At 42.9% G+C, this 14,332-nt stretch overlaps 1 protein-coding gene across 2 annotated transcripts; it reads left to right on the top strand.

The window, feature by feature from the left end:
• The first annotated feature begins 2,135 nt into the window (after positions 1-2,135).
• On the top strand, positions 2,136-13,952 carry atoh8 (atonal bHLH transcription factor 8). 2 transcript variants are annotated; one of them, XM_037077930.1, is made up of 4 exons: positions 2,136-4,138; positions 7,051-7,206; positions 7,909-8,097; positions 12,653-13,952. In XM_037077930.1, exons 1-4 carry the CDS (start codon positions 3,485-3,487, stop codon positions 12,656-12,658), a joined length of 1,005 nt encoding a protein of 334 aa, XP_036933825.1. In that variant the 5' UTR covers positions 2,136-3,484; the 3' UTR covers positions 12,659-13,952. The 2 variants fall into 2 exon arrangements, with proteins under 2 accessions (XP_036933825.1, XP_036933824.1); XM_037077929.1 differs by lacking the exon at positions 12,653-13,952 and having other exon boundaries at positions 7,909-8,118.
• Positions 13,953-14,332: the final 380 nt, after the last annotated feature.

The raw sequence follows: 14,332 nt of genomic DNA, 5'->3' as shown, positions 1-14,332 counted from the left end.
AAGAAACTAGTGGGGCCACTGGGGCTCAGGGGTACAGCTAGCGTCTTGTTATTGAAAGGTCGCTGGTTCAATTCCTGGTCTGCATGTCGAAGTGTCCTCAGGCGGCAACCCTAAACTGCTCCTGAGGATCCTGAGGCGCTCCCAGGCCAGATAGGATATGTAGTCCCTCCAGTGAGTTCTGGGTCTGCCCTGGGGTCTCCTCCTAGTGGGCCGTTCCCTGTACAACTCCCAAGGGAGGCACCTTTCAACACAAAGGAGTAGCGGCTGTACTCCGAGCTCCTTGTGGATGACTAAACCCCTCACCCTCTCACTAAGGCTGAGCCAGGCCACCCTGCAGAGGAAACTAATTTTGGCCACTTGGATCTGTGATCTCGCTCTTTCAGTCACTACCCACAGCTTTTGGCCATAGGTTAGCAGAGGGTCAGAGCATAGATAGACTGGTAAATTGATTCTGTCTCCTCCTGGTTCAGCTTTCTCTCACCATGTTGGTCCGGTGCAGCACTTGCAGTACTGCAGATGCCGCACCAAACCTCCTGTTCTTCTTCTGCTCTGTTTTCCCATTACTCATGGACAAGAACCCAAGACACTTGAACTCCTTTGCTTGGGGATTCCCGCCAACCGGAGGGGGCAATCCACCATTTTTCGGCAGGGAACCATGGCCTCAGACTTAGAGGTGCTGACCCTCATCCCGATTGCTTCACACTCAACTGCAAACCTGCTGGAGGTCACGGGCCGAAGAAGCCAACAAAACCACGTCATCTGCAAAGAGCAGTGAGGTTCCCAGACCGGACACTTCCTTCCCAAAGGCTGCGCCTTGAGATCCTGTCCATGAAAATCACAAACAACATCAGAGATGGGTGACAATCCTGTCAAAGTCCAACACCCACTGTGAAGAGGCTTGACTTGTATGTTCACTTGAAGAGGAAAAAACTTCCACAGGACTCAGATGTACAAAAGGATAAAACAAAGTACATTTCTTCCATGGGTTTGTTTCATCTTCTTACAGGGGCATTCAAAGTCAAGAGTTCCTAATCAGCAAACTATACTACAGTAAGAAACCATCTGGGTCGAAAAGCATACAGACTGTTATTTGCTTGCTAACTATTAAGTAACACTGCAACTACGTGTGCATAAGTAAGCTACAAGGTGGCAGTACTCAAACCAGACCACTCGTAAATATGTTTCTTGTTTGTTGTTCACCAACGCTAGCTTCTTGATAAAGACAGCTGCCACACTGCTGGGCCCAAACTCAAACCAGTGGCCATTTATTTAAATGAGCAGGTCGGCTTACTTCAGCAGGTCTCCATTTTGTTGTGAGGGGTGCGATGTTCCCTATAGTCACTATCAACATTTTCGAACGTGTGTATTTTCTCAAGTATTTATATTTCCGTTACCTAGCCTTGGTGTCTGTTTTGTAAGATTAAAATTGTTTTCCAAACTTGGTCAAATGATCTTTTCATTAATGATTCTGCACTGCTATCACAGCAATACATACAGATGTAGATATGCAAAAGCTAGATAAAAGCCTGGTGTCATATACATAACTGACAAATTGGCTTTCTACAGGAACCCTTTTGATATATTCATGCACAACACTGCTCTAGACTAAGCGCAAACTTATAAGGTTGGTATACCATAAATGAAGTAGCAGTCACCATATCTCAACCCTGTTGAGGCATTGTGGGAGCAGCTGTCCAGAAGTGCCCATCAATGTCCACCCAGTGGGAGGTGCTTCAGGAGGCACACAGAGGACATTTCTTCACATTACCTCAGTTAGGATGCTACAAATCTGCAAGGTTGCCAACCGCTGCATATGGAGGATTCTTTGATGAAAGCAATGTTTGAAGGATTTCAACTAGTCATCATGATTTCTAACCTTGTCACTGCCTTTGTCAGTATTTTCTATTCTTTTGGCAACTCATCTAATGGACAAAAGTGAGTTTTCATGGAAAACATGAAGATGTTTTGCTTGACCCCCTGTCCTGTGCAACCTCAATATTTCCTAAATAACTATCACATAGAACGAACCCTGCCCTTTATGCAACATTCGCAGAGTCCCCCCCGCCTCACTGTGTGTGTGTGTGTGTGTGTGTGTGTGTGTGTGTGTGTGTGTGTGTGTGTGTGTGTGTGTTTGGGAGGCTCGAGAGTGCTCCAGCCAGGCAGACGCCAGCAGAGTTAGAGGAGCGGGACTCAGCGCTGTGAGCCCACTCAGACATCTGCTCTGTATTCCGCCGGCAGGCTGAACGCTGCACGCGCTTTTGTGTCTCCAGATAAGCAGAGAAGCGGGAGCCCGGAGACACCGAGCAGCGCCGCGAGGCTGGCGTCAACTTAGAAACAAACACACAAAAAAGAAAAGGATACGGTGGACTAATTAACCGTGATTAACAGCTGGGTAACAAGAAGCGTACTGTGGCCAGTGAGTCCCGCGGAGCCCGAGTGCCAGACAGACATTCCGCTGTACGGCGCCGTTACCTGAGCGGACTCTCAGTGAGGGATGTCCCGGAGCTGCGTGTTCGGGACATGACCATCCCGGAGTGTTAGAGGCCAGCGCCAGGACTTCCCATTAAGCTGTCAGCCGAACCCTGACCTGCTGCTGTGACACTCTGTGACAGCGGCGTGGTGGAGGTTAGAAACTTGCAGATGTTACTCTGTGGGTAGGTGCAACTGGTCTGCGTGTGGAATGTGGTTAACAGTCATTACTGTTCCCCGCGACAAGTAAGTTGTTGTTTTGTTTTTTTTTTGTGCACGTCTGCAAATAGTGCAGCCAGGATATGTCTCCTCTGGCTGCTGTGAAGACTGTCATCGCTGTTTGACGGCTTCTCGTCACCCTGTCACTGTGACTGCATTTGACACTGAGTTTGCTCCTGAGGAGCCGCCGTCCCGTTCATGTGCTGTTCCCATTATTCCGTCCAGTAGCTGCAGCTCTGCTGCAGCATATCTGCGCTCAGTGTGTGTATCAGTGTGGGTTATTCTCAGTGCTGCTATGCAGACTGACTGGAGCCACGCTCAGACAGCTCAACTGTAACCCCGATTGTGAGGCGCAGGCCTGGACTGCTCACACCAACAGAAACCTCTACAGTCTAGCAGTCTGCTAGTATGCTGTGTTCCACAGTTGGCATCTGAAAGTTTGTTAGGGAAGGGTTTTTTGTTTGTTTTGTTTTGTTTTTTGGCCAGTGTTTAGATTTTGTGTCACTGAACAAAAAACTCCGATTAAGTTACGTGTACTTTCTGAGTTTCACTTGAACCAGGACCAAAAGTGTTTCAATGTCCCCTTTGACTTCTGCACAGCAGTGGAAACCATTTTTCCAGCAGGTGAAGTTTAGAAAAGATGACATTCAAAATCTTTGTGGAATTGAATCATTTTTTCCGACAGTTTTGAAGGCTGAACTGAGTTCAGTTTCATTTGCTTTTGTGTAGTTGAAAGTAGATTTGTTGTCCAGAGGAATTTCACTTCAGTTTTTTTAGGCACAGTAATCGTTGGAAAATGAAGAACCTTCATCCACTGAATAATACCTGGAATAGATCTGCCAATAAAGACCCAGTACAGATCACTGTGCCAAGCACTAATAAGAAGCTCAAGAGAAAGTCCCGGGAGCCTAAAAGGCTTTTCAGTGAACCTGAGCCTGAAAGGATGAAAACCTACCCAGGGGACATGTCTGATGTGGACTCTGTCGATGACATCCAGACTGAGGCAGGTCATGTCAGGTTGGGTCCACTACAGAGGCAGCTGATGATGTCACAGGAGGCGATGGCCAGTTCTACAGGGATTCTCTTGGGATTACCAGAAGGCAACATGACTCCAGCTCAGAGTGGTGCCATAGACATGAGAATTGGCATTAACGTGCCTGCCATCACTACCAAACTGTCCCAGTTACCTGCCTCTCCTTTCTCTAACTTGGAGATCTCACACTGGCCCACAGCCATCTCCCAGCCTCTGTCCAACAGACTCAAACTGGGCCTTGGCTCCACTTTCCCTCTGTCGGCATCAATCACCAGCAGCCACGGGCACTCACCGAGCCACCAGGCTTTTTCCCTGGAGCCCTCTCTGTCAAGCCAGACTGCAACTCTGCCTGTCCCCAGGACCTCCCAGACCGCCCAGGGTCAGGAGCATGCGGAGCCCCGGGTCCAGTCACCGAAGGTGAATGTGTGGAATGTAACCTGCTCTGAGATTTACCTTTCAGATATCTATGTATTGAAATTAGAGTTGAAATGATGAATCAATTAGCCTGCTGATACATTTTTACAATCTAATAATGGATAAAGTATCATTTATTATGTCCAACACAATCAATTCATGAACTGCCATCTCTGGAATCTTTTATTAGTACAGTATTAAACGTGCAGACATTATGTTATATATACATTATATTTACCTTCTGCAGATTGTTAACAGAAGTGATGGACATTAGAATTACTTCATTGCCAACATCAACTGTGTGGTGTTATCTCTACATCTTCCCTAAAACAACAAAATAATACTTCTATGTCTTTTCTCCCTAATTTGCATTGCTGAACTCTTTCTCAGCACAAAGCCCAAAAATTTCATGGAAAAGTTAAACGGAGAGGCTAAAAGGAAAAGCTTGATGAAAAGACAAATCAAATAGCTGATAAGATAAGGAACACACTGTGGAAATGGAAATGAAAATAGAAAAATAAATCATCCATATAAATGCCTGATTTAAATCTGTATTCTTAATTGAATTTGTCTCTTGATGAACTGGAATACACTTTAAAATTCCACCATTTATTTCTGAATGAATGAATGTATTTGTAAATATTAATCCCTTTTAGTTTGAATCATTCATTGATGCGTCAATATTTTAAATGTCTTTTCCCTTTAAAGAATTAATAACTTTGTGATTTAGTCTGTTAATTTATGGATTAATGAATTAATTTCTGACCAAAATTTCTTAATATCAGTTGTACAATTAGTTATTCATCAATGCAATACATTATTACTGTTTCTGTGAATCTTATCGTCCTCCATTTCCATCTAATATTTTCTTGTTTTGTTTGTTATCCTGCTTCAGACAGTATGAAGCCTCTTCTTTTCCTGGTTTCACCTCTGAACTCACTGCATATTAATCTGGTTCAACAAGTTATTTCATCTTCTACTGAGTCCAAAAGTCTACAGGCATGGTCAAAAGTTTACATACACTTGAAAGCACATGCATATCATGGCAGTCTTAAAAAACATCCATGAAGTTTTGTTTAATTATTGATTTATTATAGGTTTTCTGAAAATGTGACCAAATCTTCTGGACCAGGTGCTTTTGATAGCCATCCACAAGCTTCTGGTGGTTCTCTGACTGAATCTTTAACCACTCGGTGAAGTTCAACTAAATTAGTTTGGTTTCTGGCACAGACTTGTTTCTTCAGCACAGTCGACATGTTCTCGATGGGGTTCAAGTCCAAAAAACCTCAACTCTTGCCTGATTTAGCCACTTCTTAACCACTTTTGATGTGTGCTTGGGATCATTTTCCTGTTGGAGCATGCAACTGCACCCAAGACCCAATCTTCTGCTGATGATTTTAGGTTTTCCTGAAGAATTTGGAGATAATCCTCCTTCTTCATTGTTCCATTTGCTTCCTTTAGAGCATAGGATCCACTCAGAGAGGAAATCAGCCCCACAGCATAACACTATCACCACCACCACCATGCTTGACAGTCGGGTTGGTGTTCTTGGGGTTAAAGGCCTCACCTTCTCTCCTCCAAACATATTGCTGCTCATTGTGGACAGACAGCTCAATCTTTGTTTCATCTGACCTCCAGAAGGTTTTTTCTCTGTTCATGTGATCAGCAGCTTGGCAGCCTCTTGTTTTTGGTGGTTTTTGGTTGACTCTTGACCATCCTGACCAGTTTTCTCTCAGCAGCAACACTTAATATTTTCAAACAGTTGTTTGTACAGTTGATTTAGGGACCTGCAACTGCTTTGAAATGGCTCCAAGTGATGTTTCTGACTTGTTCAAATCAATAATGCCCCTTTTCAGATCAATGCTGAGCTCCTTAGACTGTCGTGCTTGTGGCTGAGTCTAATGGCTGCATCAAGCAAGCCCTATTAAAATGGGCACAGAAAAGCCATCTGTTATCAATCAGAATCGCTCAGAAGAAGTTAAGAGGCCGTTCTACGAAACAAATTTGATTCGCACAACTTTCACCAGAATTGATTTTTCAAGTTGCTGTATGTAGATTTTTGAGCCAGCACATTGGTCACAAGACCTTTGACGAGTTGAGATTTGAAGCAAACTTCATGAATGTTTCGTTGTGACACAGTAGTATGTGTTCCACTCATTCCATCACAGAAAAATGAGAGCTGCGGAAATCACTGGATGTGAAGACTGCCATGATATACATTTTACAAGTGTATGTAAACCTTTGACCACGACCGTAGCTGTGGTCTTGCTATGTAGAAGAGCCGACCACAGCGAACCTGTGCCAGTGAACTGGAGGGAAAGCTCTGTATTTACTCTCTCAGTTGAATGTTTAATGATGCGAAGATTAGTTTAACTCTACTGTTTTCTGAGCACTTATTATTGAGCTGTGTTAAATTCCTGCTGATGCAAACCCAATCTCTCCTGGTGTTGCTCTTCACATTTAAAGCTTTTCATTGATAAATCGACAGGGTGCTTTAATTGCTAGGAAGGTATGGGAAAAAATGCAATGTGTTTGTCACCAAGTGAGACAGCTTCAGTAGCAGTCTGGGGCATGGCTTTTCTGTGCGCAGTTTGCATGGGTTCTCTCCAGGAACCCCGGCTTCCTCCCTCAAATCGAAAGACGTGCAAAAAAAAAAAAAAAGTTAGTTTAATCGTTACTCTAAATTGTCCATAGTTGTGACTGTGAGCGTGAATGATTGTTTGTCCCTATATGGCAGCCCTGTGATGAACTGGCGATTTATCCAGGGTGTACCCCGCTGTCGCCCAATGTCAGCTGGGATCGTGACCCTGAAAAGGATAAGCAACTTCATATAATGGATGGACGGAGGAGTTTCATGACAGGGCTGTCGTTTTTTCAGTTCTATAATCTGAGCCTCCCTCATCTACTGTTGTCAGGAGTCCCCTAGAAAGCGGGTCGGCATGAGTGACGATGGACCTGGGCGTCTTCCAGAGCTTAAAGCCATCCAGCAGACCAGGAGGCTGCTAGCCAATGCCCGGGAGAGGACCCGTGTCCATACCATCAGTGCTGCGTTTGAGGCCCTAAGGAAGCAGGTAAGACTTGGGTCAAGCCAGTTTTCTTTGAGTAGCACAGAAGTTACAACATGACACTTTTCTCAATGAAGCAAAGCTAAGCCATACTCCCTAATTTTCAATATCCACACTGAAAACACTGAAACAGCTGTGTACAAAGTCAGGCATATTCATACTGTACAGGTTACAATTTCACAGAATCACATACAAAGGGTTTTTGGAAACAATAAATGCATTCATTGTGGCCTCAAAGTGCAGCTACTGACTCTGTGCTGCTGTCTGTTGCACTTTCATTGTACGAAAGTCTCGATTTTATTCTTATCATGTAGCGAAAAAGTTGACAGCGCCTCCTCACATCTTGGCTGATTTGACTTGACTTCAGGTGGAGCTTCAGGTGAAAATTCCCATCAAGTTCATCAAATTCGAAATGTCCATTTAAAAAGTACTCTTTTCGCTCACTCACAGACGATCCCTGCCTCTCATAAGCTGCAGACTGTCAATTTTGTTCTGTCTCTGCACTGATGCTGAATCTTCCACATCTGCATCTTAATGCATCTTATTATCAGTAAATTTCCACACCTCTAATTGATAGATTGAGAAATTGTTCTCCAGTGTTTTGGATCAGGGAGAGGACCCGTGTTTCAATTCCAGCTAAATGACAGTTTGCCACTCCACTGTAAAAAAAAACGTCCTCTGTCCATCTATCTCCATTTCCTTCCTCAGGTGCCATGTTACTCCTATGGGCAGAAGCTTTCCAAGCTGGCAATACTGCGTATAGCCTGCAACTACATCCTGTCTCTGGCTCAGCTGGCAGACGTGGACTACAGTTCAGAGCACAGCCTGAGCTTCTCTCAGTGCGTGGAGCAGTGTACCAGGACCCTGCAGGCTGAGGGACGGAGCAAGAAGAGGAAGGTGAAGCTAATTTCTATATGATATGCATTCTCAAAAAGTGTCTTGGGACCACGCTATGAAAAGAAACTACTGAACGAGGCCTGTCGTTGCTTTAACAACTATGTTTGATCATATTTCAGTAAAGCCACTTTCAGACATGCACTGTAACTCTGGTTTTATCCCGAGTCCAGCCGGAGAAGCTGTATGCGTGAACACAAATGTCTCTTTAGCCCCGGACCTTACTCACCATCGTCAAAGTTCTGCTAAACATCTGTATTTCCCCACTCGGTCTCTGACGCTTCCATCTGGCCCTTTCACGCTGCTGCTGGACATAGATCCAACATTCTGCAGCTTTCTTCCTACAGTGGGATCTTTGTGCACAGAGCGAAGCTGCTTATACTCTTCTCTGCTTGCCTGTAGATTAGTTTCCACTCTTTCGTTGATGTCCAAACAGGGACGACGCTACACTGAGGCGAGGGTGTGCTGTAACCACGTCAAAGATCTGTATAGCCTAAGATAAGACCCTTCAAGCATTTTACCTTTGTTTTTAATCATAAATTAAAAACATCTAAAAAATAAATGACCATCACTCTGTCCCCAGTCTCATCCCTGACTGCATATATGTACAGTAGACAGGGAGTGACAGACAGAGGCCAACAGTCTTATTCGTTTTAAAGATCATGGAGGACTTTTTTTCTCTCTTCTTTTTTAAGATCAGTTTTTAAATGCATCCAAAGTAGGATGAGGCGAAACTAAAAGCATGTGTAAAAGTGTACAGTGGATGCATTCAAAGTTTCTGCATCTAGAGGATTGCTCCAGGTAATGCAGGCTAATTAATAACTTTTTATTAAAGATGTAGAATTTCACCCACTTGTAGTTGTGGCTGCACCATGGACGTTGCTTGTTTTGTTTCTGGCGTTGTGATATCCAGCATTCAAAATATTATTACAAATGCACAAACATCCAATTGCATATGCATATGGATTGTGGCATTTGTTCTTATTAATCATGGCTGAAAAAGTGCTGCCCAGTGCTGAATGTTGCTCACCTCAGCACCTCAAACACTTTGTTGTCATTGTTTTGTGGTGACTTATAGATATTCTGTTATATATTCTTTTGCCAAAATTCAGTTAGAAACTACATTTCTATCAAATGTGCCGTGCCATATCTACAGTTATCCCAATGCAAATAATTCCTAATAAAGTAACACTGAATTCAGGAAAATCAACTATTTTTTTCCCCACGTATTAGTCACTCCTCACCGGCAGGGAAAAAATCCTGGCCCATCCAAATACATGCAATATTGATATCCATGCAAAGACTGTCATCATTACAGAACTACTCGGAGGATTTCCAGCATTTGCAAACACATCTGACACGGGTGATCTCCTGTTGTGTGCTGCATTTGTGAACAAGCAAATGTGGACAGTATCCTGATCTGATTCTCTGGGTAATGTCAGGAGTGTGTATATATATAGAGTGTATGTAGTGTATATATGAGTCCCTTTCTATATGAAAGGGACTCAAGTGACCTGCTCATGTATTTATTTGCTGTTGATACAAGCTAATACATTCTCCGTCTTTACAGTGGTCTGTAAATTTGGTGTATTGTAAGTCCGCAGCACCAGTTCCATCGGTGCAACATGTCATGTCATGTGCACAGACACTTTCTCATTTTTTTTACACAATCAATATCTTAACCAGTCGTGAAAATGGCCACGTTTTGTTGTGGGAACCTTACTTCTTCAAGTATTTTACTAACACTTTTATATGCAGTATTGCAATGATGCTGCTGAAAATGTGCGATGTTATTGGAAATATGAGTCATTATAAATTTGCTCTAGAAGTGTAAGATTTAATATTTCCCCATGGTTAGGACTGAAATGACTATTTTAAAATCTGAACATTCTACGCTTTTGGAGCGTGTCTGTTTGTGAGAAAGATGGCGGCAAATCGAGACCTAAAACAAGATGTTCCATACCCCACTAGAATTCATTCTGAACCAGCAGATCCACAGAACGCCATATGCCCTCCAATCAGTCTCACACACCTTGAAATAACAACACCGAGAGGGAAAAGGCTGTTTGTTGATTTCAGCTTGGCATTCAGTACAATCTCACCCATGAAACTGATTGGAAAACTTCACACTGAGCTTGAGTTCTGGATATCGGCCTCACAAGCAGACCCCAGGCAGTCTTCAATACCCGGTCTGCTTCGTAAGTTTGCGGATGACACAACCATCGTCGGCTGGATCTCAAACAGTGATTATTTTGCAAGGAAATGAACCATCTTGAAGAGTGATCCATGGAGAACCATATACTGCTCAGAAGCAGCAAAATCAATTGGATTGTTGAGTTTAGAAAATAAGAGGCGTAGACGCACGGCATCAGTCGAGGTGAGGTAGAGCAGAGGAAAGTTTTAGGTTGTTGGGAATCAACATCGCAGAGAACTTGTCAGTGATGTCACACATCTGAACCTCGGTAGGACAAAAGAGGAGGCTCAGGAACAACAGTATATCTTTATCACACTTAGGAAGGCAACATGAGTCAAATTCTGGTAAACTAAAAGTGAGTGGATACTAAAAAACACTACTCACCACAGCTGCACGCTGTCCACACTGCTGGAGTCTGTCAAGAAGATACAGAAGTAATCCACTTCCATACCACCAGACTACAGAGCAGCTTCTTTCCTCAGGCTGTGAGATTCCACATCATCCTTTGCACGCCTCGTAAGGAAATGACATGGAATTTGCTGATTATGCACATTTGCCCACTACCTTTTGCTCACCCTGATTGCCTCTATAACCAAGTCCTATTTTAACTTTATTGCTGCTACTGATACTCATAATTTAGATCTTTAGACATTTGTTTATCCATTTTGTGCAGTATGGAGAGGGCTATAAAGGCATTTCCTCGTGCAATACTGCTTTGTATAGTGACAAATATAAAACCTTTAACCATGAACACGTGCTACAGATGCTGATTTGCCGCCCTTCTTCTGCTCCTTCCTCACACAGTTTATGACTTATATTACGTGACTTTTATTTTCATTCTGTTGAGGATGAGACATGAAATGTAGATTTAAAAAAAAAAATACTCTGTAAAGGTGCATGAAAAATGTCTGTTGAAGTAAAGAAGGTAAATGTAATCTGTAATGTTCCACCCCTGGTCCTCATTACTCAATTCCACGGACACATTGTCTGCACATGACAGGGAGGCTACAGCGCAAATATGTTAACTTTGTCACTAAGGTTCGCTGTTCCCTACAGTTTAACACCTACTCTCTGGCAGTCTGCCAGTCGATAAAACAAACACTGACACACCCCTCAAGTTGGCAAAGATGACTATTCCTAATATTTCCCCAAAGATCTTTTTCTTTCTTTCCATCATAAAAAAAACATTAAAAAGTAATTTCTTAAAAAAACATGTTGACATTACTTTTGTTTACAAACAGGGATGACAGAATTTGATTACATTTTGGCTTGAATGTATTTGACAAGACCATACAAGAGCCTGACCCAAAGAGCTCACCGAAAACTTTCCACGCCCTTGTGGTTGAAATAAAATATTTTAAAGTGAGTCAGTTCGGTTGAAGAGGGTTCCATTTCTGTGACGGTCCCAGTGCACAGCTCTCACATACAGCTTCACACTGGTGCAGTCATGTTGCTCTCTCACATGTGAACTAGATGAGGGCTTTTTTTCCCCCCAGTTTGCTCTCTGTTTCTCTCTGTATGCATGCCGGCGTGCATGTGCGTGCGTGCGTGTGTGTGTGTGTGTGTGTGTGTGTGTGTGTGTGTGTGTGTGTGTGTGTGTGTGTTCTCAAAGTCCCAGACACCAGATGTTTAGAGTGGAGGGGAAGTGGAGCTGGCGCCATGAAGGGCAGAGGGCAGAGAGAAGGCACGCGAACTGAAACCACACACACACACACACACACACACACACACACACACACACACACACACACACGCACTTGGCACATTCCCCAGCAGACTCTCCAACACATTCCCCCACTGCCTCTCCAGGCCATCTGCTCCAACATACTTTGAAACAAGGAAGGGAAAAAACACAGTCATCATCAGCCTGTCAGACAGCAGCTGGTGGAAAGAGACGGAGAGAGGCTTGGTTGGGGGTGGAGCGTGTGTGTCTGTGGTGGAGGGCAGAATGCTTTTTTTTTTTTCAGTTTCTTAGAGTCACCGAGTCTTTGTGTGCACATTTTTTGCTTGTGATTGTGCACTAGCATTGGCCTGAGGTCACTAAAAACAACACATTGTTGACACTGTCATTTTAAGACAAAGTCGAAAATTCAATCCTGACAGACAGATGGAGTTATCTAACATGACCTGTAACCTGAGTATTATTTTCCCAATAGATAAATAAGTTAGAGATAATGTCTACAGACACTCCTCTCTGTGGCTTTCTGGTGTTAATCTTTTGATACTGTTATCAGATTGTGTAAAAAAGTGCTAATCTAATCACAGTTCTTCCAAAACTTTACCAACAGATGATCCAGCCGGGAGCTGTCCGAGCTGCGATCGAAGTAGCCTGTTTTAATGATCTCGTTCCTCTTTGTGTTTCAGGAGTGAAGCTGATAGCAGTGGATCCTCTGGCAAAACTATAGGCACTGGGAGCGCAGATGACAATGATGAGGATCCTTGAAATGTTGCGGAAATGGATGAAATGAATGGAGGAGTGGAGAGGATGGTTTATATATTTTTTTTTATGAATTGCTCTCGCCACCCATTGGCTGATGAACTAACATAAATACTTATTTGACAAGGAATTGTGAAATTTCTGTTTGTATGAACAACAACTAACTGAAAGACTCACCACTGGCAATCCCTCAGCAATTATCCCACTCAGTTATGCATCAAACTACACACACTACTTTGTTCCAGTTCTGTGTTTTCCATTGTTGACTTACCAATAACATGATTAGCTATGTATCTCACTTTAGAGCTGGCAAAATCGTGAGCATGAAGCTTGTCTGGCTGGAGGTGTGTGCGTCTATGTTAATACCTGGCATTAACATGCATCTCGGGTGAACGAATAACAAGCGGACAGCTTTGGGTACAGGTTAGAATGCACCCAAAATGCATAGAGGACACAAGGTCTGTAGTTTTCAAGCTTCCCATTCAGAAAGCCGTGCAGTGCATACTGGTGGCGGCACATTGTGTTTTGAGAGATGGTGCGTTGTCTGCTCCTCATTTGCGTAATGTTGAAATCTGGCTACTTAATGTAAATCAGTGGTGCCTGGCATGCCACGCTGCTCCTGGAAACTACGGAACAACTGTCCAAACTAAAAGGCATCATATTAGTGTAGAACAAGAAGAGGAAGCCAACAACAGGCTAAAAGTGATACTCATGGATAGAGATGAATTCTGATGTCCTCTGGCGGCTCGGCGCCAACTCCCTGTGATTTATAGATTGCCTAATTTGATATAAATGTAATCGCTACCTGTTACGAACACAAACAGCTGTAAGATGGTCCGGCTGGTTATGGTTCAGATAGACATGCATGTCAGACATGCACCCAAATCTTTGAATAAACTTATAAAGCTGTGTTTTTGTATAATAATCAGTGAGGCCCATCCCTCAGAAACACTCTAATCTAGTGTTTTTTTGTTGTTTTTTTTTCCAATTTCTTGTCAAGGTGCATGTTAAACCCAAGTGTAAACGGGGCATAAACAGCTCTGGCTGTCAGTTCAATGAGGATCAAACATTTGAAGTCAGACTGCAGACATTCAGAACAGTCCCTGTACTTCAAGCAGCTCATTCATTCAGCAGTTTTAAAATTAGAAGTTTGTTTTAGTTTTTTGTATATGCCTGTTGTATTTTGGAATATTGATATTCAATACAAATAAACGACTTAAAAAATGACTACCCCAAGTGGTTTTTTTCATAATGTGTTGATACAGTACACATAAACATGGTGTTTGTGCATCAGCATTAAAACCACAATGAGCAGTCGTGAATGGGTCCTACTGATTTACTACCGTTGTTGCGTGAACCTGGCAAAGACACTTCACAGCATGTAAAGTCACAATTCTAAAATGCTGTGTGAAACATAAATACGATGAAATGCAAATATTTCATTTTACCACATTTACCTTATTGATTTTTGTAAATCTTTGTTTATTTTGAGTTTGGTGGAAGCATCACATTCCAAACAAGTTGGGACAAGGTCAACAAAAGACTGTTTGAAATGTTCCACCAGTAAATAGCTTAATTGGTAACAGGTGATATCATGATTTGATACA

This window comes from Acanthopagrus latus, chromosome 18 (assembly GCF_904848185.1).
Source record: "Acanthopagrus latus isolate v.2019 chromosome 18, fAcaLat1.1, whole genome shotgun sequence".
In the NCBI taxonomy this organism is placed as follows: domain Eukaryota; kingdom Metazoa; phylum Chordata; class Actinopteri; order Spariformes; family Sparidae; genus Acanthopagrus; species Acanthopagrus latus.
Note: the sequence above shows the minus strand (reverse complement) of the source record. Positions and strands in the feature narration are given on the sequence as shown.

What these genes read in the sequence shown, in the direction of transcription:
- atoh8 (XM_037077929.1), top strand. Translation starts at nt 3,485, where the DNA reads ATGAAGAACCTTCATCCACTGAATAATACCTGGAATAGATCTGCCAAT. An exon ending in CCCGGGTCCAGTCACCGAAG is followed by an intron (nt 4,139 to 7,050) that starts GTGAATGTGTGG and finishes TACTGTTGTCAG; the next exon opens with GAGTCCCCTAGAAAGCGGGT. An exon ending in TTGAGGCCCTAAGGAAGCAG is followed by an intron (nt 7,207 to 7,908) that starts GTAAGACTTGGG and finishes TTCCTTCCTCAG; the next exon opens with GTGCCATGTTACTCCTATGG.